The sequence below is a fragment of the Rhincodon typus genome, chromosome 19 (assembly GCF_021869965.1).
Source record: "Rhincodon typus isolate 14 chromosome 19, sRhiTyp1.1, whole genome shotgun sequence".
NCBI classification, from domain to species: Eukaryota; Metazoa; Chordata; class Chondrichthyes; order Orectolobiformes; family Rhincodontidae; genus Rhincodon; species Rhincodon typus.
This window is the reverse complement of record NC_063350.1, coordinates 16,159,662-16,186,342: the sequence shown is the minus strand read 5'-3', so window position 1 is coordinate 16,186,342 and position 26,681 is coordinate 16,159,662. Positions and strand designations below refer to the sequence as shown.

The window sequence follows — 26,681 nt, the reverse complement described above, 5'->3', positions numbered from 1 at the left end:
AATAAATCAGTGAGTAAGACGAACAAAAATTAAAATAAGGAAGATGGTCAGAAATGTCATTTGGTTAATTTGGATCTCTGCCCTCAAAGGCTAAAAACCTTCACTAACCTAGTTCTCTGTAATAGTGTCAGTGGTACATTTCTTTGCGCAGTTATGGGTTCTTCCAGAAAATAGAATGGAATATATTCACTATTCGTGTCAAACATCCAAATTGGGGATGGCACAGGAAGACTACACAGTAAACTCACCTTATTACTTCAACAAATCTGTTTTACCTCAGCTCAAAGTGTAACTTTTACTGAAATTTCCCATACTAGTTGTTATTATGTTTTGTCAGAGTGGAAGTAGGAGTAGTTACCCTGCGACATATTGCTACTAAGGTTGCTTGGTGACTACAGCACTAGCATCATGCAGTACCACATTGGCCAGTATCGTATTGACAGTCATTCAATCAATAAGTGTCAATCCCTTCCAATACTCACTGTTTTAAATAAAGCATCAATAAAAAAAAATCTGAAAGAATGTATTTCATAATTCTTCATAAATTTAATTAGAAATTCACCCAATGCTTATCTTCACTATAAACGGAATATGTGCCAAACGGAGGTTTTGTTGAAACTCAGACTGCTCAATAACTTCGGTGATTAAAAAACATAGTTAAGGCAATGGACTTAATTACAGCTCATTAGATACAGCAACATATATATTATGTTACTCATCTAACCTGGATTGGGATGGGGGATTCAATCTACAAATGAGACACGGCAGCCTTGTTATCAAAGCAATTACACTCTTGATAGATGATGCTACCAAAAACGCCATTTCAACTTCCATCTCTGTCTTTACAACATTTTCTGTCCAACTACTATTGTTTGACAAGCTCAATATTAAGATATTCAGCTGTTCTTCTAATGAAGCATCTCAACTGATCCAGTTTACAAAAGATTTGGCTGTTATTCTGGTATCCAAAATGGATGAGTGGAATGACTAAGTAATTGCACCTTGGATTCTAAGGTTCACAGGGAATTAGTTAATGCTAGGATGCTGTGCCAATTTAACAAAGCCAATGAAAGCTATGGGGTAGGTGGATGCATACCAGCGCATCTTGATATGTCTGTTAAAGAGGGCTGTCGTGGCCACAGTGGTAGTATCACTATCTCTGAGCCAGGAGGCTTGGGTTCAAGTCCCACCTGCTTCAGAGGAGTGCAATAATATCTCTGAACAGGTTGATTTAAAAGAAGTGTCTGCCCATTTAAGGCTGGTGTGATTACACTACCCTCAACGTATATAGTAATCGTGATCATTATTAATGATTGCAAAATCCAAAAAAGGGCCGTGGTTAGGGATGCAGCCAGGTTAAAGCATGTAAGGCTAGTTATGGCATTAGAACATTCCTCTTGAATATATGTAACCGAGGAACAACTTAAGACATGACGTCAACAGGGGAGGTTCTGACTGAATGATACCCTGAGGGTTGGAGAAAGCCTAAGGGCATCCTGACCAGTCACCAGATGTACCCACTAAAGACGTTGTCTCTGATGCCCGAGATTGTGCTGCTCTCACCTGTATGCAGTACCTCCAAAGCTGTGCCAGAGGCCCGTTTCTGATTTGAAGTCATGGTGCTGGCAGTGTTGATTTGCAGTCCCACACTCACGTCTAGCACCTCAGCTGGATTGTTGCACTGAGCACAAAGAGAAAGAACAACTGAAGAGATACATCTTCCAGAGTGTGGGAACAAATCATCAAGTGATTGATTTTTTCACCACTCCTCAGCACAAATAAATATCTTGTAGAGGGATTAAAGCCCCAGGAGCACTACATCAAATAAACTGGACCATGCCTCAAGCTTCTAAAAGGTCTCATAGACAAACACTGCAGTGCTGCAGATGGATATATTGCGGAATACATTCATCAAATGGAAGGTGGACTAACATTAGACAACAGGGAGCGCTGCTAGCTATCATAAGCATGTCTGAGCTGTCCCGCACTTTGATGTCGTAATTGCTTCCTATCTTCGGGTTTCTGCCTTTGCCCCATGGTGAAGAATCTATTGATTGGGTAAGAGAAAGAATAAATTCTTTTATATTATTGTCTTAATGATAGTTAACTTTGTTAAGAATTTATTTTGATCATGCAGGAATCACTGCTCTGGCATTTCTGACAGCCATAACGAAACAAATCTGATGTCAGCAAGGTATTTCCTGTAAAGATGCATACGAAAATCTGTACTAAAATAGGCATATCGTAAGCTAACATTAGCTAATTGTACAGTTAGCATAGTATATTCAAGTGTACCGATGTTCGAAGATTTATTTCTCAACAATCTGTTTTATCTAGGTACGTGTTTACAGGCAGAAATTAAAGTGTGCATAGGTTTGGAGGTTGAAACAAAGGTCTGACTCAAAATAAGGGTAGGGATTATTTAGCTTGTTTTTCAGCATTACGGATAATAGTTTTACAAGGCTAAAGCATCACAGATTATGGTGATCTTCTATTTGATTCCCAATGCAAAAACAAAACTTAAAAAAAAAGTTGTGAAGGCTTGATGAGAACACAGATTAATGTCACATCTCTAAGCCAATTCAGTCTTCGGCCTTCTTGGAAATGATATCCACCTCTTAAGCCCTTTAGTATTTCATTTACTTGGGTATTTCAAATGCCATTGACAGAATCTGACAATATGTCAAATTACATTGTCATTATATAGTCTCTCACCAAATATTTAGTTTCTTATCAAGTAGTACTTTGACCACCAGCATGACATCAGGGCACTGAATCTAGCGACCAGCCCAAACCCTAAACCTGCCAACATTTTGGCAGTGTCAAACACAGAGCTAGAAGCCCCATGGCCCAGAACCAGCAGCAAATAATATGCCCATGGTCCAACATTATCACTGGAGGGTTTTCCACCAATTGGTCAGGCCTACTACCCTTGGCCATCCGATCTTTAAAATTAAATCGTTTACTTACTCCTGGTCTCTTCTATGCTGAGGTGCCCTCATGTTCCCCAGCCTCCACTGGCAGCATCCATGCTTCCCAGTGCAGCAGCTGAGGCTTCAGAGCTGCCAGCCCTATGATCCGTGTTGACAGGTTGCAGTGCTCGCCTGGCGGTGACCAATTAGGGGGGCAAGTCCGGGAAATTGCCAATGCAGTCCAGCTGCCAGTGTGTGCTCATCATCCAAATAAAGTCCCAACATCAGTCACATTCTGCTCATTAATGCTGCTTCTGTCTACGCAGTTGCAGCTTGTATTACTCAGTATTTTTACCATTTTGTCTTGTATTACTCAGCTGTTGTTTGGAACACAGTTTACAGGGCAGGCTATGTAAGGCTATCTTGGATTTATTTCATTTTCCTAGGTGATGGTAACTGGAGCAACTTGGTTCAGAAAGCAACAAGCTTTGATACGTGGGTCTTCCACATCTTACTGTGAGATATTTACCATGTGAAATGATTGGGACCACTTCCACACTGCATTACACAGAACCAACGAAAATTCTTTCACTAAGAGAAAGGATAAATCCAGTAACTGTCGATCAGTCAGAGAAATGATGGTGGTGAGGAAATCTTTAAAGCCAGCAAGCTGGGACAAAATGAATCAGCATTCGGAAGAGTATGGGCTAGTATTTGAAAGCAAGCTTGGATTTGTGAAAGGCAAGTCACGTTTGATGAATTTGATCGAGTTCTTTAATGAAATAATACAGAAGGTTAAGGACTTTCAAAGGCATTTGATAATACATAATAACATTTGTGCCACCCAGATTGTTAGACAATGACGATGTTCAACAACTACTAACCCTTTGATTGTCAATGGCATCACGACTGTTGAATGGCTCACCATCAACATCCTGAGCACCACCATTGATCAGAAACTTAACCGGAATACCATACAATGTTATGGCTACAAAAGCAAATTGGAGGCTGGAAATTCTGTGGGTAAGAAATTCACCACCTCAAAGCCTGTCAGAGGAAACATAGCAATGTAGTACACATTGAGAAGTAAATACAGTAACATAATTCTAGGGCAGAGATGGGCAGAATGGGAAGACTTGTAGAAGATAACTTAAACACAGAGAAGTTGTGATTAATTTTAACAAGAGGAATGAGGAGAGGCAATATAAACATAATGGTTCAATTTTAATGGAACAGTGCAACCTGGGATGCGCAAACACAAGCTTTGAAGGTGCAGGAGAAATAGCGAAAACAATTTTGAAATAGCATTCACGATTCTTGGCTTAACAAGTAGAGATATAGATTACAAAAGCAAGGAAGTTATGCTAAACTGTTAGAAAACACTGGTTAAATTTCAACTGGAGCATTCTGGTCAATGGTAGGCACCAAACTGCAGAAAGGATCTTGAGGTTTCAGGGGGTGCAAAGGAAATTTACAAAGGATGGTACCAGGAATGATAGACTTCGGTGATGTGGAGAAACTAAAGATATAGGAGTACTTTTTTCTTACAGCAGGGAAGATCAAAAAGGGAGGTTTAATAGAGGTGTGCATAACCTTGCAGGGTTTTGATAGATCAAGTGGAAACTCAGAGTAGTGTCTTAGGCCCAACCACCTTAAGCTGCTTCATTAATAACCTCCACTCTACCATAAAATCAACAATAGAGACATCCACTGATGATTGAACAATATCTAATATCATTAACAACTCCTTTGACGTTGAAACAGTCCATATCTACAGGTAGCAAGCCTTACGGAATTCCCCATTATCACCAGTCCGGGGGTTCCCATTGACCATAAATCAGATGGAAGCAGCCCCACAAATACTGTAGCTACAAAAGTAGATCAAGGACTGGGAATTCTGTATTGGGTAACATGCTCTAACTCCTCAAAGCCTGGACACCATCTACATAAGCAGGTCAGGGTTGCAAATGGGATACTCTCAATCCTCTGATTGGGGACAGCTCCAACAAAAATCATGAAACTCAACACCATCCAAACAAGCCAGTTTCCCCTCTTGATCGGTGCCCCATCTGCCATTTTATACACAGTTGCTCCCTCCACCATCTCCAGACATTGTGTGTACTGTATACAAGCCGCACTGCAGCAACTCACCAAACCTCACTTGACAGGCTGTTCCAAACCTACGGCATCCACCTCCAGACATTTGGGAACCACTATCTCTAACCACCCCTCCAAATCAGACACCATCCTGACTTGAAACTCAATCACTGTTCCTTCAATGTTGCTAGCTCAAAATCATAGAATCACAGAATCCCTACAGTGCAAATAGAGGCCACTTGGCCCATCGATTCTTCACAACCTCTCTGAAAAGCATCCCAACTGATCCAACCCCTGCCCTATACCTGTAACCCCACATGGAGCTTTTTCTTTTGGCCCATGGCTAATCTGCACATTCCTGGACACTACAGGGCAATTTAACATGGCCAATCTACCTAACTTGTGCATCTTTGGACTGTGGGAGGAAACCAGAACATCCGGAGGAAACCCACGCAGACACGGGGAGAACATGCAAACTCCACACTGTCACCCAATGTTGGAATTGAACCTGGATTCCTGATACTGTGAGGCAGCAGTGTTAACCACTGTGCCACTGTGCTGCCCCGATCCTGGAATGCATTCCTAATGGCACTGTGTGTATAAGGTCAGAAATCAGACAACACCCAGGTTAGAGTCCAACGGGTTTATTTGAAAACACAAGCTTTCGAAGCCTCGCTCCTTCTTCACATGTTAACATTTGAAGAAGGAGTGAGGCTCTGAAAGCTGGTGTTTTCAAATAAACCTGTTGGGCTCTAACCTGGTGCTCTCTGATTTCTGACCTTGTCAACCCCAGTCCAACACCGGCATCTCCACACTGTGTGCCTGTTCATCACATGGACTACAGCAGTTCAGGAAGGCTATTCACTAGGACCTTCTCAAAGGCAATGAGTGCTGGCCCAGCTAGAGACACCCACATCTCACAAACATGCAAATAAAACAGTTTCCTCTGGCAGAAGTGTTGGTAACCATGGGAGACAGATTTAAAAAGTAATTGGCGAAAGAACTAGAGGTTATGCAAGGAGAGAAAGACATATGCTGCGCATTACAATCTATGATGCACTGCCTGATATGGTGGTGGAAGCTAATTCAGTTATCATTTTGAAAGGGGTATTGGATAAATGGAAAAAAAAATTGCTTTGTTGTGTAGAAAGAGAGGCAAGTGGGTCTAATTACATCTTTTGCAAACAGCAGATGTAGGTACAATGGGATAAATGGCAAGATACAATGTATCACACTAGAATTTTATGTCATCTAACCACTGATCTGTATAATTGCACTGAGAGCACCGTTCATCATTTGGTATGGCAATACCACAGTGCTACATGGGTTAAATTTAGCACAAAATTAGCAGCTCAAATCTTGGCATTCATTAGGCAACACAAGCCATCAACAGCAGCCGTAACAAATTTGACTTTTACCACAATCCTTAATTTCATGGCTCAACAAATCCTCATTACTTTTGCCATCAAGCCAGGCAGACAACCCTGTTTTAATGTGTACAGAGAGAGAAGCACACCAGGACCAACATAAGGAATACCTGAAACTCAGCAGTCAGTCTGGTGAAGCCACAACACAGGACTGTGTATACGCTAAATTAAGGCATTACAGAATCTTACAGTGTACAAGGAAGCCATTTGCCCCATCATACCTGTGCCACTTTTTTGAAACAAGTGTTCAATTTAGTCTGAAACCCCACATTCCCGAAACTTCGTCTTCTTCAAGTACATGTTCAATTGTCTTTTGGAAGTTCTAATGGGATCTAATCCCAACACTTTCTTGGTAGTGCACTCCAGATCTTAACAACTCAATCTGCAAGGAAATGTCCTCATTTTCACTATAGTTCTTTTATCTCATATAATCTTTGATTTCTAACCCCGTTGCCAGAAGAAATAGTTTATCCCTAATTACTGGATGAAAATACTCATGATGTTGAACGTCACTATTCGGCCTCCCATTTACTCTGCTCCAAGGGAAACAATCCCTGTTTCTCTGATCTCACAACATATCTGAAACCTCTCATCTCTTGTATCATCTAGAGTGGCATGGTGGCTCAGCAGTTAGCACTGCTGCCTCATGGCTCCAGGGACCCAGGTTTGATTCCACCCTCAGGTGACTGTCTGTGTGGTGTTTGCACATTCTCCCTGGGTCTGCTTGGCTTTCCTCCGGATGCTCCCATTTCCTCCTGCAGTCCAAACATGTATAGGTCAGGTGGATTGGCCATGCTAAATTAAAGTGTACAGGGATTTTCAGGCTAGATGGGTCAGCCATGGGAAACACAGTGTTACAGGGATGGGGTCTGGGTGGGATGCTCTTTGGAGGGTCAGTGTGGACCCGATAGGCTGAATAGCCTGATTCCAAACTAAGGAATCTATAATTCTATTATCCTAGGAAATCACTTCCTAACACTCTCCAGAGCCTCAATACCTAAATTTCTAAAGCATGGTGCACAGAATTGGATTCAATATTCCAGCTGAGATCTAACCAGATATTTCTAAAAGGCATGGTTGGACTTCTTCCTTTTGTATTTAATTCCTTATTTAAGATACCACATTTTCTTAACCTTATCAACTCTCTGCAGCTTCAAGGATTTAAGAGTTTGTACCGTCAAGCTTTCTCTGCTCTTGTACCCTTCCAACTACTATGCTGTTAGATTATACTGTCTTTGCATATTATTTCGCCCGAAGTGTATCACATCACACTTATCTGTGGTAAATTACATCTGCCATGCCTTTCCTTTTTCACCATTGAGTTTATGCCCCCTTGAATTCTGCCACTATTCTGTTTACTCACGATGAACTACTTTGGCAAGTTTTGGATCATCCACAAATCTTAAAATTGTTCTCCTTACACCCAATCCAGGTCAATTATATATTACATGGAAAACAAACCACATTTCATCCTTCTTTCCATGTATGCAATAAATATTGATCATTCCCCTCTGCTTCCTCTCCTTTGCCACCATTCGTTGAATGCTATATGTTTCTATTCTCTGAACAAATGAGGTACTTCTATCAGAAGTTTTTCAAAGTCTATGTATACAACATCTACTGTATTATCTTCATCAACCCTATCTATTGCTTCATATGCCTTCAAAAAATCAACACTAACTGCTGCTTATTATTTAATAGGTTTCTAGCAGAGGATTAATTTTTCCTTGGCAACGGTATCTACTAGTTTTACTACTGTTGACATTAAATGGCTGACATCAGGTTTATCCTTCACTTCCTTTTTTGAATAATATCATTTACAGTCCTCTAGTTCTCTCACATTATTCCAATATTCAAAGGACGGTTAAGAATTGTGGCCAAGCCTGAATTCCCTTCTAATTTGCCTCAGCAAAGAGACTGGATGAAATGGAACCAGGCACAGCTAAGTAAGTGATCCGATTAAAGATCTGCAGTCCTACAAAATCAGTCAGAAAAGTGGTATATGTTAAACAACTAACAAGAGGAGAGGGATCCATGAGATTTCTCATCCTCAATGGCATCACAGCCCAGCACTCAAGTCCAGAAGAAAAAACTGAAGCACATAGAACTGCCTTTAGCCAGAAATGCAGAGGGAATGACCGATCTCAGATGTGTCCTCAGGTTCACATCAACAATTCTGCCAATTTGATTCACACCACATGCTATCAAGAAATAGATGAATGCAGTAGATATAACAACAATGAAGGTCCCCAACAACATGCCAACAATAACAATGATCTGTACTCCAGAACTAGCAATGTCTAAACTCCTGATAACATCCGAGAGGTCACCATTTCACAGAAACAGCAGTACCAGGAAAGAAAGCAAAAACAGGAAGTGAGAGGCTACATATTCTGTTGTGAGTGGCTCATCTCCTGACCCCCCAAAGCCTGTTCACCCTCTAGAAGGCTCAAGTCTGGAGTACGATGGAGTGATCTTCATCTCTACAGCATTGAAGATGTTCGACATCATCTAGGGCAATGCAATTTGGTCAGCACCCTATCAATGTTAAATATTCACTTCATGTAATAATTACAAGATGCAGGGCATTAACTCGCTGAGCCTACCTAAAGAGTACCTCCCAAACCCCTGACCTCTATCACATAGAAGTACAAGGGCAGTAAGCACATTGGAACAAGATCATGTCAAAGTTCCCCTCCAATTTACACAGGATTCTGTTGCAAAAATGGGGTTTCAAAGAGTGTTGTGCATCAGTAAAGATTTTTTAATTTAAGGTAAGATGGAGGAATGAAGGGAGTCATGTGTCCTGTTCTGAACTCTGTCCAACAACAAGCTTGGGCAGCTTCATTGTTAAAAACTAAAGGTAGACCAAAGAAGAGTGCAACTTGGAAAGCAAAAGTGCAAGATAGTCACATCTGTATAAAATGACCCAAGTAACTGTGATGACATTGGATAAATTATCGATGTCCAGAAAACAGAATGTTGTTAGGAATGTCAGGTTTTGTAAATGGTTATCCTTTAAGCTGTTAATTTAGTTTCAAAATAGAATGGAATTAAGAGTCTAAAGCAAACTAGTTAGCATTTCTACCTGGATGCAAGGTCCATGAGTCACATTGCCGTAGGGATTGGCTTTGAGAAAGAAAGAGTCCACAGGAAACCCCATTGGATCAGGTGGAAGGTGTTTCTGAACTATCAGTGAACTTGACAGACAGAGTCAGAGTCAATCTGCAAGAACCAAAAAGGAAAGAGAAAGAGAGGAAGACAGCAGAAAGAGGGAGAGCCAGCAAGTTTTTACTTTCTTCCATGCAGGCAGTGAACAGAAGCTCATAGTCAGATTAAAATGATTGAGTTTGAGAGAGTTTAAACAAAGCAAGGATATTTGCCTAGCTTTGGCTAGAAGAAGAAATCTAAAATTCAGCTTAGGGAGTAGAAGTTATTTGGCTGGGAAATGAGAATGGAACTGAAAATATCTTTGTATTGGTTCCTGGAGAATTGAGTATCCACTTAAGGGGCAGAATAAGTATGCCCAGGGTGGGAGACTTCCACTAAATGATGCTTTTAGCTTGTTTATTACAGTAATCATCTTACAGTCGAAATCTTGTGGTGTGATCCTTTCAGTCATTCATTGGAGGTTTGAATTTCTTTTTAGAAATAATCAGTCTTTAAAAGTAACAATTCTTACTATGGCATATATTACTATTGCTTCATCATTACTGGCTTAAGATCCTCCCCAACTAATAGTATTGTAACAGCACATTCATGGACTGGAATCAATGCAATTCAAACATTGGAGGTACTCTGCTTTGATTCTGACCATGCATAATATCAAACTTATCAGCTATTTGCCAGATTCATTTCTTGTGCTGACCAACCACCCATCTCCTACCCTCATTGAGATTAGCTCATTCAAACCTCTGCTGCACATATTCTAATTCTCCGCAAGCTCTGTTCAGTCAATACCCTGAGCTCATTTGATGACATTGGCTCATAGCCCACCAACAACTTAATTTTAAAACATTCATTTTGTGTGGAAAACCCTCCATGCCAGCAGTCTTTTAGAGCACTCTGCATTTTCTGAAACCCGTAGGGTTAGCATCATATGCTGTCTCAACTCTGTAGCTGGATTAAGTTACAGATTGCAGACAAGCTGCTGAGAGCTGACAAGCTGTCTTCCATGGGTACCAATCAGAAATCTGGGCCAGTTCACATGTATTAGCCCACAGATAGACACAATCATCTTCCTTAATCACAAATGATACCACAGCATCATGAGCATTCCTTGAGCTATTACGTCATACATAATAGAATACAATAACATGTAAACATTTCCTTGTCTCACTAACTCTGGTAAAGCAAATGACTATCAAAGCTCAAAATATTTTCACTTTGTCCAGATAGATTCTTCTTGTATGTCTCTTGTGTACTGCTTAAGAAAATGAAGAATAGCAAAAAAACTTTTACCTCAAGATTGTTATGAGAGTGGTTCAGAGTAGGACTTCTGTTTTATCAGTCTAGTCCCACCATGACTACAGCACACTTCACAAGCTTGAGGCCAATAACATGCATATATAGCAATTTCTCAGCTCTCTCTCTGCTAGTCAGAGAAAAGCTACCACTGTGGGACATGAAAAAGATGTGGTGTTGCAGCAAGGCACTCACTGAAGCACCTAAAATGACTTTAAAAAGACAGAGCCTCAAATATTCTTGGCTCTGACCAAATGGCAAAACGAGCCAACAGTTGGATAGGTTCAAAGAGGGAGAGGTGGTCGGTTAGGCTCCCTGACAACCTGAACACCACCCATTTTCACTCCTCCAACAGCAGTACAAATTGGAAACGTTACAGGCCAAGAGAGAAAAAGAAAATAATCCTGTTCCCTTGGCGTCATTTACACAAAACAGAAAGGGTGACTGAAAGAAAAATGTCACAGTGTCTTTTTGAGACAAGGGGCATGACCCGAACTCTCCCTGGCCCATTTTCTACCAAGCAAGTACTTTTCTAGGCTTGTCTAAAGATGGGACAGATTCTGAATCAGGATTGGGATCTAGACTTGGGATTTAATCCTTTTCCCATCTTCGCATAGTGAGCATTAGACAGTGCCATCACAGCCTCTGTGGCTAATTAACGAAGAGGGAGTGGGGGACTCGCCATTCAACAGGGAAAGGGCAGGGCATGATCTCCTAAATGTGAAGGGTCAATGAAAGTCTCTTCAGCATTCTGCGATTAACTGAAATGCTGATATATAAATCTCCAGGCAGTATGGGGATGAGAGTGAGTTCATTTTTACGTTTTAAGAAGCCACCATTACCTCATCATGATCACGGAGGGCAAACCTATCTGATGCCTCAGTGACTGTGACGGGTCTGGGGGTGCAGTCCCTCACAAAATCTTTCAGTTTCCCCGATGCCCATCAGACCTGATCACACCATGGCGCAGAAACAGAGCCTTTGAAAGTCCATTAACTAACACCAATTAGTCTCCATTGGTTGCCCACTGCTTGCCAACAGACAGCTGAGCCTGTTCAAAGACGTTCTAATCAAGGTGGTTCAGGGTCAGGGTCACAACAACAAACTGGCACAGAGGCTAGTGGCACCATATTACCTACTGCTGATCCTTTCAAATCCAGCCCAATATGTTCATTTTGATAGGAAAAATCAGCCTCATTGACAACCGACAGTTGTCGCCTAAATTCAAACTTCTTTCTCTCTCCCCCCCTCTTCCCATTAGAAATAATGTTAACATAATAACTGCACTCCATAAGCTTCTGCTTTGGGTTCCCTTAGAGCCCTAAATCACCTCTTCCATGCACTGACTCTTCCTGCACTCTGAGCAGAAACAAAGGCTCAAGGTGTGCTCTCTCAATTCATCTCAACCTTTCCTGGGACCTCAAACCAATGGAAATTCTTAACATTCTATTTCACAACATCTGGACTTTGAAAACCCGAGTCACTGATTACCACATCCAGATATATTACAGCTTTTTATCTACTTAATTTAAAAGTGTTGGTGGGCTGCAATGTTAGTCTTTGTCCTTTCCCCAGGCGTTCTTAATTTAAAAAAATACAAAATATCCATGATAATTGCAATTCAGAATTCAGGGTTAATTCTTGATTTGTATGTAAAAAGAAGAAAACCACATGTCTCTTGGTTTAAAAAATGACAGCTTAGAACGAATGGCAGCAATACTACAAAGGAGTCTTTTTTTTAAAAAAAAGGTAATGCATTAAACACACAACATTTTGGATGCTAGAAATGTACTGGATGTTTACAATTGAAATAATCATAGGGTTCTGATTTTAGAATTTGAAGGAGCAACCATTGCACAGTGAATCACTTTTATTTCCCTCCCCCAATTTACAGGTTTTCAAAACCAGGGTTTTTAAAAATAACATCAAGATTAAATATTAATTTGTTCTCGTTGCTGGATGACAGAGTATGAATTCCATTAAACAGTTAAGAAATTGTGCATAGCACAATCTTATTTTTGTAACAAAAATTTATCTGGTTTTGAAAACAGCCAAACATTTCTGATAAGGTAGTCTCTTGGGAGGGTGAGATTGGGAAGGGGAGAGGAACGGGTGTGGGGTGGGGGAGGAGGTGTGTACATGTGAAACTCCATTGGTTTGCCTTGCCTTGAAATAAAGTTTATTTCTTAGATAGTGCTTTATATGACCATCAGATGTCTCAAAGCGCTTTACAGCCAACCAAGTGTATTCACTGTTGTAATATGGGAAATGACAAAATGATTAACAAAAAGCTGTATAATGAAGTAAATCACGGGATGATCTCTCTTGCCTGTTCATATCCATAAGGCCTCTGTTGCTGAGCTGAGGGCCCTGGTTGAGCGGTTCTGTAGCTTCCATATTGCTGTCCCTGTCCCTGTTGGTAACCTGGATACTGAGAAGCAGCTCCCTGGGTCGGACCTGCAATGTTACAGTATGTTTTTAATAACACAGCTGGCTCCTTTTGCTTCTTTACAAACTCAGAAATTTCAGGAAATGCAGTGAATTTTTTGAAAGGAACATACCATTGTTGATTGCTATGAAAACAATTATCCTATAATGTATCAAATAAGCATATTGAATGTTAATGCTCGAGTTCTTTCTTGTGCATGACGTGTATATCACATCCACGATAAAACTGTAGCACCTCTTGTAGGTATGATATTACATTAGGTACCATATACAAGTTCCCAATGGCTCAGAAAGGTAACACACCATGTGATGTGGCACTAGGCAATGCACACCAAGGTTGCGGGCCCACTGAAGTAACTAATCTCACCCATGGCAACAATAACAATAATGGAACAAAGGCCTCAGCATTCCCAGGCTAGGAAAAGATAAAAGGAGGACAAGCTCAGCCTTTGTTACAATCCTTTTGATTACTGAGCACATCAGCACATGAATTAGGGTAATGTTAATTCAGATCATACTATCTTCAAACCAGTGGTTAGGAGATTTTTTTTAAAAATGCATTTAGATGTGAAGTTCAACCTTCCCTGGTCACTGAGTATAGATGTTTTCTAGTCAACATGTTTAGAGGTATTATTATACACTTCTGGAACAGATGGGATGTGAATCCAAGCCTCCTGGCTCAGAGGTAGGGACATTACACCACACTATAGGTTCCCTTTGTTACCGACTGCATACTAGGTTTAATTTTGAGTGAAGTTGTCTGAGAAAAAAATTGTTGCATGGTTCAATGTATTTTCTGTGTTGATTAGAACAACTGAAAAAAGACCTGTAAAGTACAACTTATACAGTTGCCAACTGGAAATCTCCAAGTTATAGGAAATGTCAGATCACTTTTAATAACTCATCTTGAAAAAATTATCATTATATACCTGAATCATCAGGAGTTATTAGACAGTTGGTATGTCTGCATACTTTGTTAGGGATCTTAACATTTTGAACTCGTATTTCTCACTTTATGGGTTATGTATATAGAGATTGTTGTGAAGTTTAACTGTGACATCTTAGTTAGGTTACATATCAATAAAGTTTGGATCAAAACGCAAATCAAGATTTTCTTGTACAAGTGTTCACATTTCTACATTAGACTAATTTTCTGATGCATATTAATCTGAATATAACTCCCAATCAGACAGCTTCAAAGGTGGTTAGATTCACACACGCCACAATGATCAAACTAGTTAATCTGGTTTATAGCATCAATTGTCAATTGCAGCATTTATCTTAGTGCTGACTCATACTATTATATATTTGATGTTCTATTTTTAAATCAACACTCACTGTTCATGAAAAAAACTTGAGTTATGATACATTTATAAAATCAAGACACATTTTCCATGAAAAATTCATTTTTATTGTTGCCACAGTCTGGTCAGAAGCCTCTATTTTTTCTATGTTGAGTCACAATCCCTTTCTCATAGGATTATCAATTGCTCAGGCACCTTTCTGTCATCTCCACTGAAGATTCAATTTTCATCAAGGAGTGAATCTCAGTTGATAATACATGGTTAATGATAAATGGAAGCAGATATCTGGTTATGAGCTCTATTGTGTGGCTTCTGATCTCACCTATATGTTACTTGCAACCTTCCTTAGGCTGCTCTCAAATTGTTATCAACAAGAGATAGAGATGACAAAAGGAATTAGTCCATCCTAGGTCATCCATCTGGAACAAAAGTACAAACTCATCACAACGTCCAAAAGTTAAAACTACCGAGGCCTCCTCAACTATTATCTTGACAAGATAATCTGTCATGCTACTAAATAAATCAGATGTTGAAATAAACAAAAAACCTGTGGATAACCAGGAAGACAGGTATTATTCAGAGCAATTGTCATGTAATGTTCAAAATTATAGCTTTGATTTATATTTTCTAATAGTTTGAAACAAAAATCATTATAAGGACAATGTTGAAAAGAAAAATAAAACTTATTAGAACACCTGCACTAAATATATCTGCAAGGCATAAGTCAGAGATACTGACTACCATGTAACAATGCTGAGGAAGCTTTACACCATGACAATGCAAGTTTCAGTAGTCACTACATTAAACATCTACTACCTGCATGGTTGACATACCATGGATCAAGTCAGTACCAACTATTGGACGTATTATAGATTATAGAAGGTTTCTTCAACAGCAGTTTCCAAATCCACAATTTCTACTAACAAGAAGGACAAGACTTAAGTGCATGGGATGGGATCACATCATTTCCCTAAGAAGATCATACCATCCTTAGTTAGAACTATATTGTTGCTTCTTCACTAAGACTGGGTCAAAATCACTGGACCTTTAACTTCACATGGACTACAGAAATTTGCCTTCCTTCTCAAGAGCAACTAAGGTTGAGTGAGAAATGCTACTCTTGCTAAACAAATGACCAAACGGTGGTTAACCACATGTGAATTGGGCCAGCATGCAGGGTCTGCTACAGCGAGGTGCTGCGCCAGCATGCAGACTCTGTTACAGCCAGGTGCTGGCATGTCACAGCCTGATTACATTTCCCAGTGAGCACCTTATCGTATTATTGCAGTAATGCATCAATTGCAGTATGATCATGTAACATTGTGGACATATCAGATAAACTAAAAACACCTTGGGTGGAATCTTCTAATCTCTTGAATGCTATTGGCAATATGAAAACATTGGGAAAATATGGCAAGAATGAAATAACAGAAACAGAACTTGGACATTAAGAGAAAACTTTTTCATGTTTTCCTCAAACTTTAAATGCTGAGTTCAGAATCTCACTATTGAGTGGCAGTTGCCTTATTTCTATGCGTTTTTATCTAATTACAAACCAAACCTGCCTCATTTCTCTGCCATGTCCATTTCTCCTCTCCTTGCCCTAGAAACTGGACCATGCCAATTCCTAACATGAACGTCAGAGCAGTTACCTGGTGATTGCAGCTCACTGCTTGCTTGTCCTAGCTTTTGTTCAACTCGTCTTCCCTGCATGCTCCTTGAGCACCGTCTTCCTCTACCTTTTGTCCAGACAAATCAGCCTCTGACAAATCTATCTGCTGTTCTTATGGCTGGCTGTGTATTTTCACAAAGTCATTAATGAGATTGCCTTCTGCCTGGGACTTGGCAGGTGCCTGGTGTCCACAGTTCTCAGATTGCCTGAGACGTTTCTTCATCGACCAATTGCAGGGATGTGTCAGTGATGTGATCACCAAATTTTGCGCCCAAACCTAACCCGGAAAGAGAGTAACCACCGAGATGAAAGTCTCTGAGTTGGTGCAGTAGAAAGCCTTATTGGCGCATCCCTCTGAGGGATCTGTGGTTTCCTATTCAGAGGTGGAGGTTGAGCAGAGGATTTCCTGTTCTGTTTTTATTGGCTGAGATTTATTGGTTGACATTAGTGTTTGCATAAAAGGAGGAATTAGTTATCTAAGATAAATAAAAGCTTGAGCAGGTTAAGATCGAATTAGGATTGGTGATAATGAGAGGACAGCATTGCATAGCATTGTGAAGTTTACTGGGTTGGTAGGGTCTTGAATCCTCCCTGATCCAAAATGAGCAGTTATGCTTCACTCTAGCTAACTTGAACATTTCCTCCACAAAAGGAGCGAGCAGCGTGATGTCTAATACCCCAACAACCCCCATGTTTTGGTTCGCTCAGCCTGGTCTGGAGACTATTTCTCCTGCAATGAGACAAAAGGAAGGATTCAGTAAGATGGACAAACTGTTGGTGGTGATGTGCGAGCAGGAGAGGTGGTGAGATGGCCCCAGTGATTCAGTATGAAGCAAACTGCTTGGGAGGTTAAGTGGGTGCGAGCTGTTGAATGGACATGTAGTATGCAATCATGAGGGGTTGTGATCCATGGGACTTGGTGAGATGCATGTGTGATGGCAGAATTAGAGTGAAGGGTGGCCCTGTGAGTGTGAGGTAGAAGGGATAAAATGGTCATACTCACCCTAGTGAAGTATAGACTATTAACTTCCTTCCTGCCCTGCTGTGCATTCTGGAATAGTGAGAGGGTTTTCAGGATCTGATAGAGTTTTATGTGGCCCAGCTAGTGAATGTAAAACCATTTGCTCATCTTCAGTGTTTGAGTCTGCCTACCTGGATTTACCTACTGGGGCAACAGCGAGGCTGAGACAGAGCAATGGCTTTAATTACACTGTTGTTTTTATATTAACGCAAGCAAGGTCAGATATGCAGACATGAATGTTGCAACAACATAAACCATGAATCGGGTGCTTTAAAGGCACACATACATGTGTTGAGAATGATTTGGTTGGTGTTAAGCTCAGATCAGATACTGTCAACAGTGCAGTGCAATTTTGCTAAATGCATGTGGCAATCCACAATGTTAGACCAGTAATTTGCACTCTTAAAGTGCATTATTGTAAGATCAAGCCAGCCTGGTAATTGCTGACCGGGTTCCGGCAGCTGCTTAGTTTATTTGTTTCGGAAATTACGGTATGACAAAAGTCAGTTAGCACATCATGCATTAACCACAAATTAAGTGTTCACAATTAATTGTGGACTTTTCTCTCATACTCACCATATCCTTGTTGTTGGCCTGGGTAGCTCTGCTGGGTGGGGTATTGCTGTTGGGAGTAAGTTTGTTGCTGGGTTGGTCCCTGCTGGTAAGCTGTCTGCTGTTGGGTATACTGGGAATTTCCTAAAGATAACAATGAAACAGGATATCAGACTTAACTGCCCTTGTCAAAAAAAAAACAAACAAGCAATACAAATTCTCCAACAATTTAAGGGTACTCTCATTCCTGGGCCAAGCCCAGATAAATTCTGTGGCACAATATTGTAAGATATTGCAGATCCTGATTGCCAGTGGCCCTGCTGGAAAGTGTTACATTGTGCATGTCAGGGACAGATAGCTCATCTGTGGAATGAGTACTTTTAATATTCATTGTGAATGTAAGATGCGCTTTGATGTTTTCCACTCCTTTTTAAATAAACAATCATGGTATACACAGCCCCTGATAGGCCGCTGCAGCAAAACAAAAAACAGATTATTGCAAACTTACAATGGAAACACATCAAAATATTATTACCAGGGTAATTATGCAACGCAACTCCTGAGGTGTCCATTGGTCCCGAAAGACCTCTATGTGCCAGTAGCCACTGCAATGCTCCATGGACACTCACTGGCAAATGCAATCACAGAGGAGGAGCATACAGTACAAATCCCCAGCCGGTGCCTGGACCTATTAATGGCTAGCTTGCCCTAGCCTGGAAGCAGACCCACAAAGAGGTCCACCGATCTTCCCATAGTCTTCCCCAAACACACCCACCATCCACACACCCCCATAGGTGACCATAGAACAGGATCTGAAGTGCGATCAAAAGTTTAAAAGCCACCCCTAAACAGGGGCCACGAAATAAAATACTCCAAGTAATTGTGAAAAACAGTATCTTCTGGGCTATTGAAACTACATGCGGGCTTCCAACAGTACATTACAACCCACCCTTGAATAGCAGCTGTTACTGCACCAAGGTGAGGTCTTCCCACTTTCATACAGAATCATACAGTACAGAAGAGGACCTTTGCTCCATTGGCCCTGTACCACCAAAACTACGCTAAGTCTACACTGGTCCCACTTTTCAGTACGATGCTGATAGCCTTGAATATTATGCCATTTCAAGTGCTCATCCAAGTACTGTTTAAAGGTTATGAGGTTTCCCACCTCAACTATCGTCCCAGGCAGTACTTTCCAGACTCCCTACCACCCTCTGGGTCAAAAAACATCTTCCTCAAATTCCCTCTGAACCTTCTGCCAATCACCTTAAAATTATGCCCCCTTGTTATTGACCCTTCAACTAAGGGGAACAGCTGCTTTCTATTCATCTTGCCCATGCCCCTACAATCTTGTACACCTGAAACAGATGCCTCCTCAGTCCCTCTGCCCGAAAGAGAGCAACCCAAGCATATCCAGCCTCTCTTCATTGTCAAATGGGTAGAATTGAGGAACCACAAAGGTAATAAAACCATAATGGGAATTACATACAGGCCTTCAAAAGTAGTCAGGATGTGGGCACAAGATCCATCAGGAGACAGAAAAGGAGTGTAAGAAAGGCAAGGTTACAGTGGTCATGGGAGATTTCAATATTCAGGTGGACTGGGAAAATCAGGTTGGCAGTGAATCGCAAGAAAAGGAAGTTGTGGAATGTCTATGAGATGGCTTTTTGAAGCAGCTGGTGGTGGAGCCCACTAGGGAACAGGCAATACTGGATTTAGTATTTTGCAATGAGGCAGACTTGAAAAGGGAGCCTAAGGTGAAGGATTCCTTAGGAGGCAGTGACCATAATATGATTGAATGTACCCTGCAATTTGAGAGGGAGAAGCTGGAATCAGATGTTACAGTATTACAGTTGAATAAAGGCAACTACAGAGGCATGAGGGAGGAGTTGACCAGAATTGACTGCCTAGCAGGGAAGTCAGTGGAACAGCAACGGCAAGAGTTTCCAGTAATAATTTGGGAGACACAGCAAAAATCCATCTCTAGGAAAAAGAAGCATACTAAAGGGAGAATGAGACAACCATGGCTGGTAAGGGAAATCAGGGACAGCATAAAAGCAAAACAGAAAGCATATAATGCAGCAAAGGGCAGTGGGAAACCAGAAGATAGGGAAGCCTACAAAGACCAATGAGGACAACTAAAAAAGAAGTCAGGAGGGAGAAGATTAAATATGAGGGTAAGCCAGTCAGTAATATAAGAGAAGATTGCAAGAGTTTCTTTTGATATTTAAAGGGCAGAAGAGAGGCCAAAGTGGACATTGGGCCGCTGGAAAATGACGCAGGAGAAGTAGTAATGAGGAACAAAGAAATGGTGGAGGAACTGAACAATTACTTTGCATCAATCTTCACGATGGAAGACATGAATAACATCCTAAAAATTCAAGGGAGTTTAGGGGGCAGAGGTGAGTATGGGGACCATCACCAAGGAGAAGGTGCTATAAAAACTGCAAGGTCTGAAGGTGGATAAATCACCTGGACTAGAGGGACTACACTCCAGAGTTCTGAAGGAGATAGCTGAAAATATAGAGAAGGCATTGGTGGTGATCTTTCGGGAATCACTGGAGTCAGGGAGGGCTCCAGAGGACTGGAAAATCGCTAATGTAACGCCCCTGTTTAAGAAGGGAGGGAGGCAAAAGACGGGAAATTGCAGGCTGATTAACCTGACGTCAGTCATTGGTAAGATTTTGGAGCCCATTGTGAAGGAAGAGATTTCTGAATACTTGGAAGTGTATGGTAAAATAGGGCAAAGTCAGCATGATTTCATCATGGAGAAGTCATGCCTGACAAATCTGTTAGAATTCTTTAAGGAAGTAACGAGCAGGTTAGACCAAGGAGAGCTATCTACTTGGACTTCCAGAAGGCCTTTGACAAGGTGCTGCACAGGAGGCTGCTGAGTAAGATTAAAGCCCATGTGTCAGAGGCAAGGTACTAGCACGGATAGAACATTGGCCGTCTGGCAGAAAGCAGAGAGTGGGGTTAAAAATCGTCCTTCTCAAGATGGCAGCCAGTGACTAGTGGTGTTCCCCATGACTCAGTGTTGGGACCACAACTTTTCACTTTATACATTAATGATCTAATGAACGAACTGAGGGCATTCTGGTTAAGTTTGAAATGATACAAAGATAGGTAGAGGTACAGGTACGATTGAGGAGGTGGGGAGACTGCAGAAGGATTAGGCAGGTTAGGAGACTGGGCAAAGAAGTGACAGATGGAGTACAACGTGGGGAAATGTGAGGTCATGCACTTTGGTAGGAAGAATAGATGCAAAGACTATTTTCTAAATGGAGAGAAAATTCAGAAATTTGAAGTGCAAAGGGACTTGGGAGTTCTAGTCTAGGATTCTCTTAAGGTAAACTTGCAGGTTGAGTTGATAGTTAGAAAGGCAAATGCAATGTTGGCATTTATTTTGAAAGGACTAGAATACAAAATCAGGGATGTACTTCTGAGGCTTTAAAAGGCTCTGGTCAGACCACATTTAGAATATCGTGAGCAATTTTGAGCCCTATACCTCAGGAAGGATGTACTGGCCCTGGAGCAGGTCCAGAGGAGGTTCACAAGAATGATCCCAGAAATGAAAGGCTTAACATATGAGAACCCTGGGTCTATACTCAACGGAGTTTAAAAGGATGAGGGGGAATTAATTGAAACTTATAGAATACTGAACGGTCTGGACAGAGTGGATGTTGTGAAGATGTTTCCATTCGTGGGACAGACTAGAACCCAAGGCCACAGCCTTGGAGTAAAGGGAAGACCCTTTAGAATAGAGACAAAGAGAAACTTCTTCAGCCAGAGAGTGGTGAATCTATGGAATTCAGAAGCCTGTGGAGGCTAGGTCATTGAGTATATTTAAGACAGAGATAGACAGGTTCTTGAATGTCAAGGGGATCAAAGGTTATGGGAAGAAAGCGGGAGAATGGGTTTGAGAAATTTATCAGCCATGATTGAATGGAAGAGCAGACTCAATGGGCGGAATATCCTAATCTCTGCTCCTATGTCTTATGGTCTTATGATCTTAGACTGCATCTCAGTTGCTGCATCTCAGGCAACATTCTGGTGAAAAAAAAATTCTGAAGAGGGGTCACTGGACCTGTAACGTTAACACTGCTTTCTCTCCACAGATGTTTGCCAGACAAACGCAGGGAAATGGGACTAGTTCAGTTTAGGATACGTGGTCAGCATGCATGAGTTGGACCAAAGGGTCTGTTTCCATGCTATATAATTCTATGACCTGCTGAGTTTCTCCAGCAATTTCTCTTTTTGTTTCAAGCACCCTGGTAAATCTCCTCTCCATCCCCTCCAATGCAATCACATCATTCCTATAGCATGGCAACCATAACGGCACACAGTATTCCAGCTGTAGCCTAACCAAAACTCTGTACAGTTCCAACATAACTGCATTGTTCTTACAATCTATGCTTTGATTGGTAAAGGCAAGCGTCCAATAGTTTTCTTAACTATCCAATTAACCAGCCCTACCACCTTCAGGGATTTGTGGACATGGTCTCTCTGTTCCTCTGAGCTTCCTAGTGTCCTTACATTGACTGAGTACTCCCTTGTCTTCTTACTTCTTCCAAAGTACATCACCTTGCACTTATCAGGGTTATATTCCATCTGCCATTGATCTGCCCATCGTAACAATCTATTTCTATCCTCCAGTAAGCTTTCATCCTCACTCTCAACCACCCGGCCAATCTTCATGTCATCCATAAGCTTATTTATCAACTCCCCCAAACACTTTCAGTGCTATAGATCAATAAGCGACAATAACTCAGCAATAACCCCTGCAGTATGCCACTGGACACCGGCCTTACGTCACATAAAAAGCCTTTGACCACCACCTTCTGTCTCCTGTCACTAAGCCAATTTGGATCCAACTTGCCAAGTTACCCTGGATCCCATGTGCTTTTACCTTCTTTATCAGTTTCCTATGTCTTATGTTCCTATGTCTTATGGAAGGAAAATTCACAAATGTATCTCATTACTGACTGCTGAACTGTTACATTTTACTGACCTACTTCTATTCCGCACACACTCTTTTTAAACTTCCCTTTTCACGTGGACTCTTTTGTGATCATACGGACCAAGCAGGTATCAAATCCACTCTTCCATAGCATGGTACGTTGGTTAACCTTCATGACATGGAAGATGAGACCACTACCCCCAAACTAAACTTAAATTTACTATTAGAGCAGAGCTTCACATTGGTGCAACAGTTACAAAGTATTACTGCACAGAAGCATACATTACCTCCTTCATAGTAATGCTGTGAGGATTCCTCAAATGACCTCTCGTAACCTTGCTCTGCATATGATGATTGCTGATATGCGTATTCACCATGGCCTGGAATGCATATTGCGAAAAACAAAATGAAATGGATCAGTTTACACTTTTTAACAGTGCTACATTTCATTAAAATCATGCTACATCATCTTTGAACAAAACAGTTTTCTAAATCATCCTTCTAAAATCAGCTCAAGGCGAAATAGAACTATGCCACCAAAAATCACATGGAAATAGTCACAAGACATTTTTGATACACAAACATTGATTATAGAGCTCATTATCTGGTGTTTTGAAATTATGCTTATAGGGAGAGTACTGGAAAAATATACATTTTGTTGAAGCCATTTATATTGAACTCATCGGAACAATTCACAGGAAAACTGATTTAAAGGGAATGCCAACATTCAGCCTGTATGAGAGGAGAGTGCTGATTGGTTGCCAGGCGGATTCTAATTGGTAGAGACATTGCCATGAAGAATATACAGTCAATGCTGATTGATAGGCACAATGGGCTGAATAACCTCTTTCCTTGCTATATCACCCTATCATTACACATATCACATCTAAGATGTGAGAAGTGGCGAGTGAGAAGGGGAAATAGTTGGGTGCATTTCCACTTCTCACAAGCTCAGCAATAAAATGTTGGGAGCATTCCGAGACAAACATCAATTGCGCCTGGAGGACCAACAATACGACGAAAGACATTCTCTGATCTGCCTCAAACTTGTTGGTCTTCCAGAACAAGGAGTTGACCCTGACCGAATGTTGCAGACTGGCACATTCCAAGGTCCAGGACTACATGCTGGGGGACGCGCTAAAGCTTGGGGCAGCTGCCACCGAGGTGCAGTGGGGAAAGATCACGGTCTGAGGTCATTCCACTGCAGGTAAATGGGGGCCCGTTCAGTTATGAGACCCTCCTAGCGCCTCAAGTATATGTAAATACGAGTATTGTATAAGCGGTCTTTGGGCTCTTTTTCAAAGATAGATTCAAAGTCCAATGTCTTGTTTATTTACTTGGTATGCAATCAAACAGAACTGAACTGCTTTCGTGATAACGTATATACACAAAGAGATTTTTCGTGAATAAAGTATATTTTTGAAATAAAAACAAGAGAGAAAATCCACTGGAGCCTCTCTCAACTCTTCTGAAATTAACATTGTTAAGTGTTCAATGGCCACTTAAGAGCCACAACTCACCACCTCTCCGGTTACCTGCCTCCTCGATGGGTGAGAATACCACACACTCAACACTAAGAGGAATAGACTGAAATTTCCATGCTAGAAAACTAGTTTAATTTTACTTTATTAGCAGGATCCAGGCAGGAATTGATGGCTTTCAGGTAGGCAGCCTCGAAAAATGAATTAGGCTTGAGGGCAGAGTCAGCAACTTTGCTATTCAATAAAACAGGCTCATGTGGCATATGCTACAGTGAATATATCATAAATTTGAAAGCGAAAGAGAATCAATTTTGTTCTACAGTGGGTTCTTGCTATTCGCAGAGAGACATTTCAGAAAATCATGACGAATAGTGAAAGAATGAAAACAGGGATTTATTTCCCACAATAATTTATGAATGAATTTTCAGCAGCATAATGCAAGTACAGAACAGCCGAATGAATTTTCCTCAGATGGTGATGGCTAGCACGAGGGGACATAGCTTTAAATTGAGGGGTGATAGATACAGGACAGATGTCAGAGGTAGGTTCTTTACTCCGAGAGTAGTAAGGGCGTGGAATGCCCTGCCTGCAAAAGTAGTAGACTCGCCAACTTTAAGGGCATTTAAATGGTTATTGGATAAACATATGGATGATAATGGAATAGTTTAGGTTAAATGGGCTTCAGATTGGTTTCACAGGTCGGCGCAACATCGAGGGCCGAAGGGCCTGTACTGCGCTGTAATGTTCTATGTTCTATGAATGCCAAAGAAGGCTCCCTAACAAAATAGGAAAATATTTGTGAAACATTGAATATTGGGACAACGAATAGGGTAGATTCCCTGTATGTGCGAAGTTTATTTTAAAATTCTTTATAAAATACAGAGAAAGATTGTTAAAGAGTGGAATCTTTTTCTTTAACATTTGAACAATTAGAAGTTATTTTTATTCTCAGAAATATTGACAGCACACATACAGTGCAACTTAAGATTAAAAAACTCAAAAAAAAAATCTCTCTGACTTTTAGCACAATGCCATTTCCATATGCACCAGTTAGCAGGTTGTAGCCCAACTGATTTATTGGTAGTTAAGTACCTTCATCCACTTAGATTAATACTTCATATTACAAATATGGCTAGCAGTCTAAGGGAAAAATGAAGTACCATCAGGGTAATATTGTTGATTAATGGAATCTGTGGGTCCTTGGCCATGTCCATATTGCTCACCATAGTAATCTTCCTGTCCAATGTATTGCTGAGAAGAACCTATAAAGGAGGGAAGGAACAACCATCAGGATATAAATTTTTGATGAAATTTGAAAGTCATCTTCAGTACTAGGACAATTCAATTAGCCTTTGTTATTGCAAAAAATTACTCATGAATATTACAGAGAATGAAATATTCTTAAAATGCAAAATACACTGAAATATTTCTTTGAATATTGGATTAGCATTTGGCAACGGACTAAATATTGGATTATTATCTAAAAATTGATGCCAGTGGCACACATTATGTTAGCAATATAGCAATGGACAAAACTGCATCCAAAAAAAATCAAATTGATTGTCCACAGTACAACTTGTAACAGTGTTAGATTTCACATTCTCAGTCTTGATAACTCGAGACAAAAGTTTCAAGGGATGAATGGAGTGAATAACAAATGAACGCAGGCTATTCTTCATTCAAAATCCATATTGTCACAGTTTTTTGTCATAGCTGTCATACTGACTAACAAACTACTGAACAAACTTGGATCAATGTGGGACACTGATGCTACAATACTTTGACGTCATCACTTGCTCTGCATTCTGGAACAGGATAGGGTGCTCCGGTCTGGCAAAGTTTATTACACACTACATCTTGTTGACACTCAGCTGAATGTAAGTGCACATCATAACTGGAACCCTCTGATCAACACTCCTCCAGGGCTTCCTGTCCTTGCAAACGTCAATGCCCTACACAGCCTTCGACTGACAAAGTCCCACAGGCTGACTGAAACCATGTAGCTGCACCTCACATAGGACTCCATGAAGACAAGTTCAATCCACCGGCTGCCTGTCTTCCATCTCATTGCCCTATAAGGAGCAACCTTCCTGAGCAAAATCAAGCAGCAGGCGTCCATCAGGTCATAGAATGGGAAACACGGAAGGTGACGAACAAGTTTCTCATGACAAATCCCGTCTGTCAAGTGAGATAACAAGGTGTAAAGCTGCATGAACACAGTAGGCCAAGCAGCATCAGAGGAGCAGGAAAGCTGACGTTTCGGGTCCAGACCTTTCTTCAGAAAAACTGAATCATTTTTATGAAGAAGGGTCTAGACCCGAAACGTCAGCTTTCCTGCTCCTC

At 40.9% G+C, this 26,681-nt stretch overlaps 1 protein-coding gene across 1 annotated transcript in view; it reads right to left on the bottom strand.

Moving 5' to 3' along the window:
• Nucleotides 1–26,681, bottom strand: part of LOC109927125 (SS18L1 subunit of BAF chromatin remodeling complex) — a 115,559-nt gene that overhangs the window by 41,150 nt on the left and 47,728 nt on the right. The window contains exons 7-11 of the mRNA XM_020527031.2: nt 25,499–25,600; nt 23,145–23,237; nt 17,922–18,041; nt 13,230–13,357; nt 1,564–1,681 (exon numbers count right to left, since the gene is read on the bottom strand). Of these exons, the coding sequence (XP_020382620.1) occupies nt 1,564–1,681; nt 13,230–13,357; nt 17,922–18,041; nt 23,145–23,237; nt 25,499–25,600 (561 nt within the window). The remainder of the gene's footprint in view (nt 1–1,563; nt 1,682–13,229; nt 13,358–17,921; nt 18,042–23,144; nt 23,238–25,498; nt 25,601–26,681) is intronic.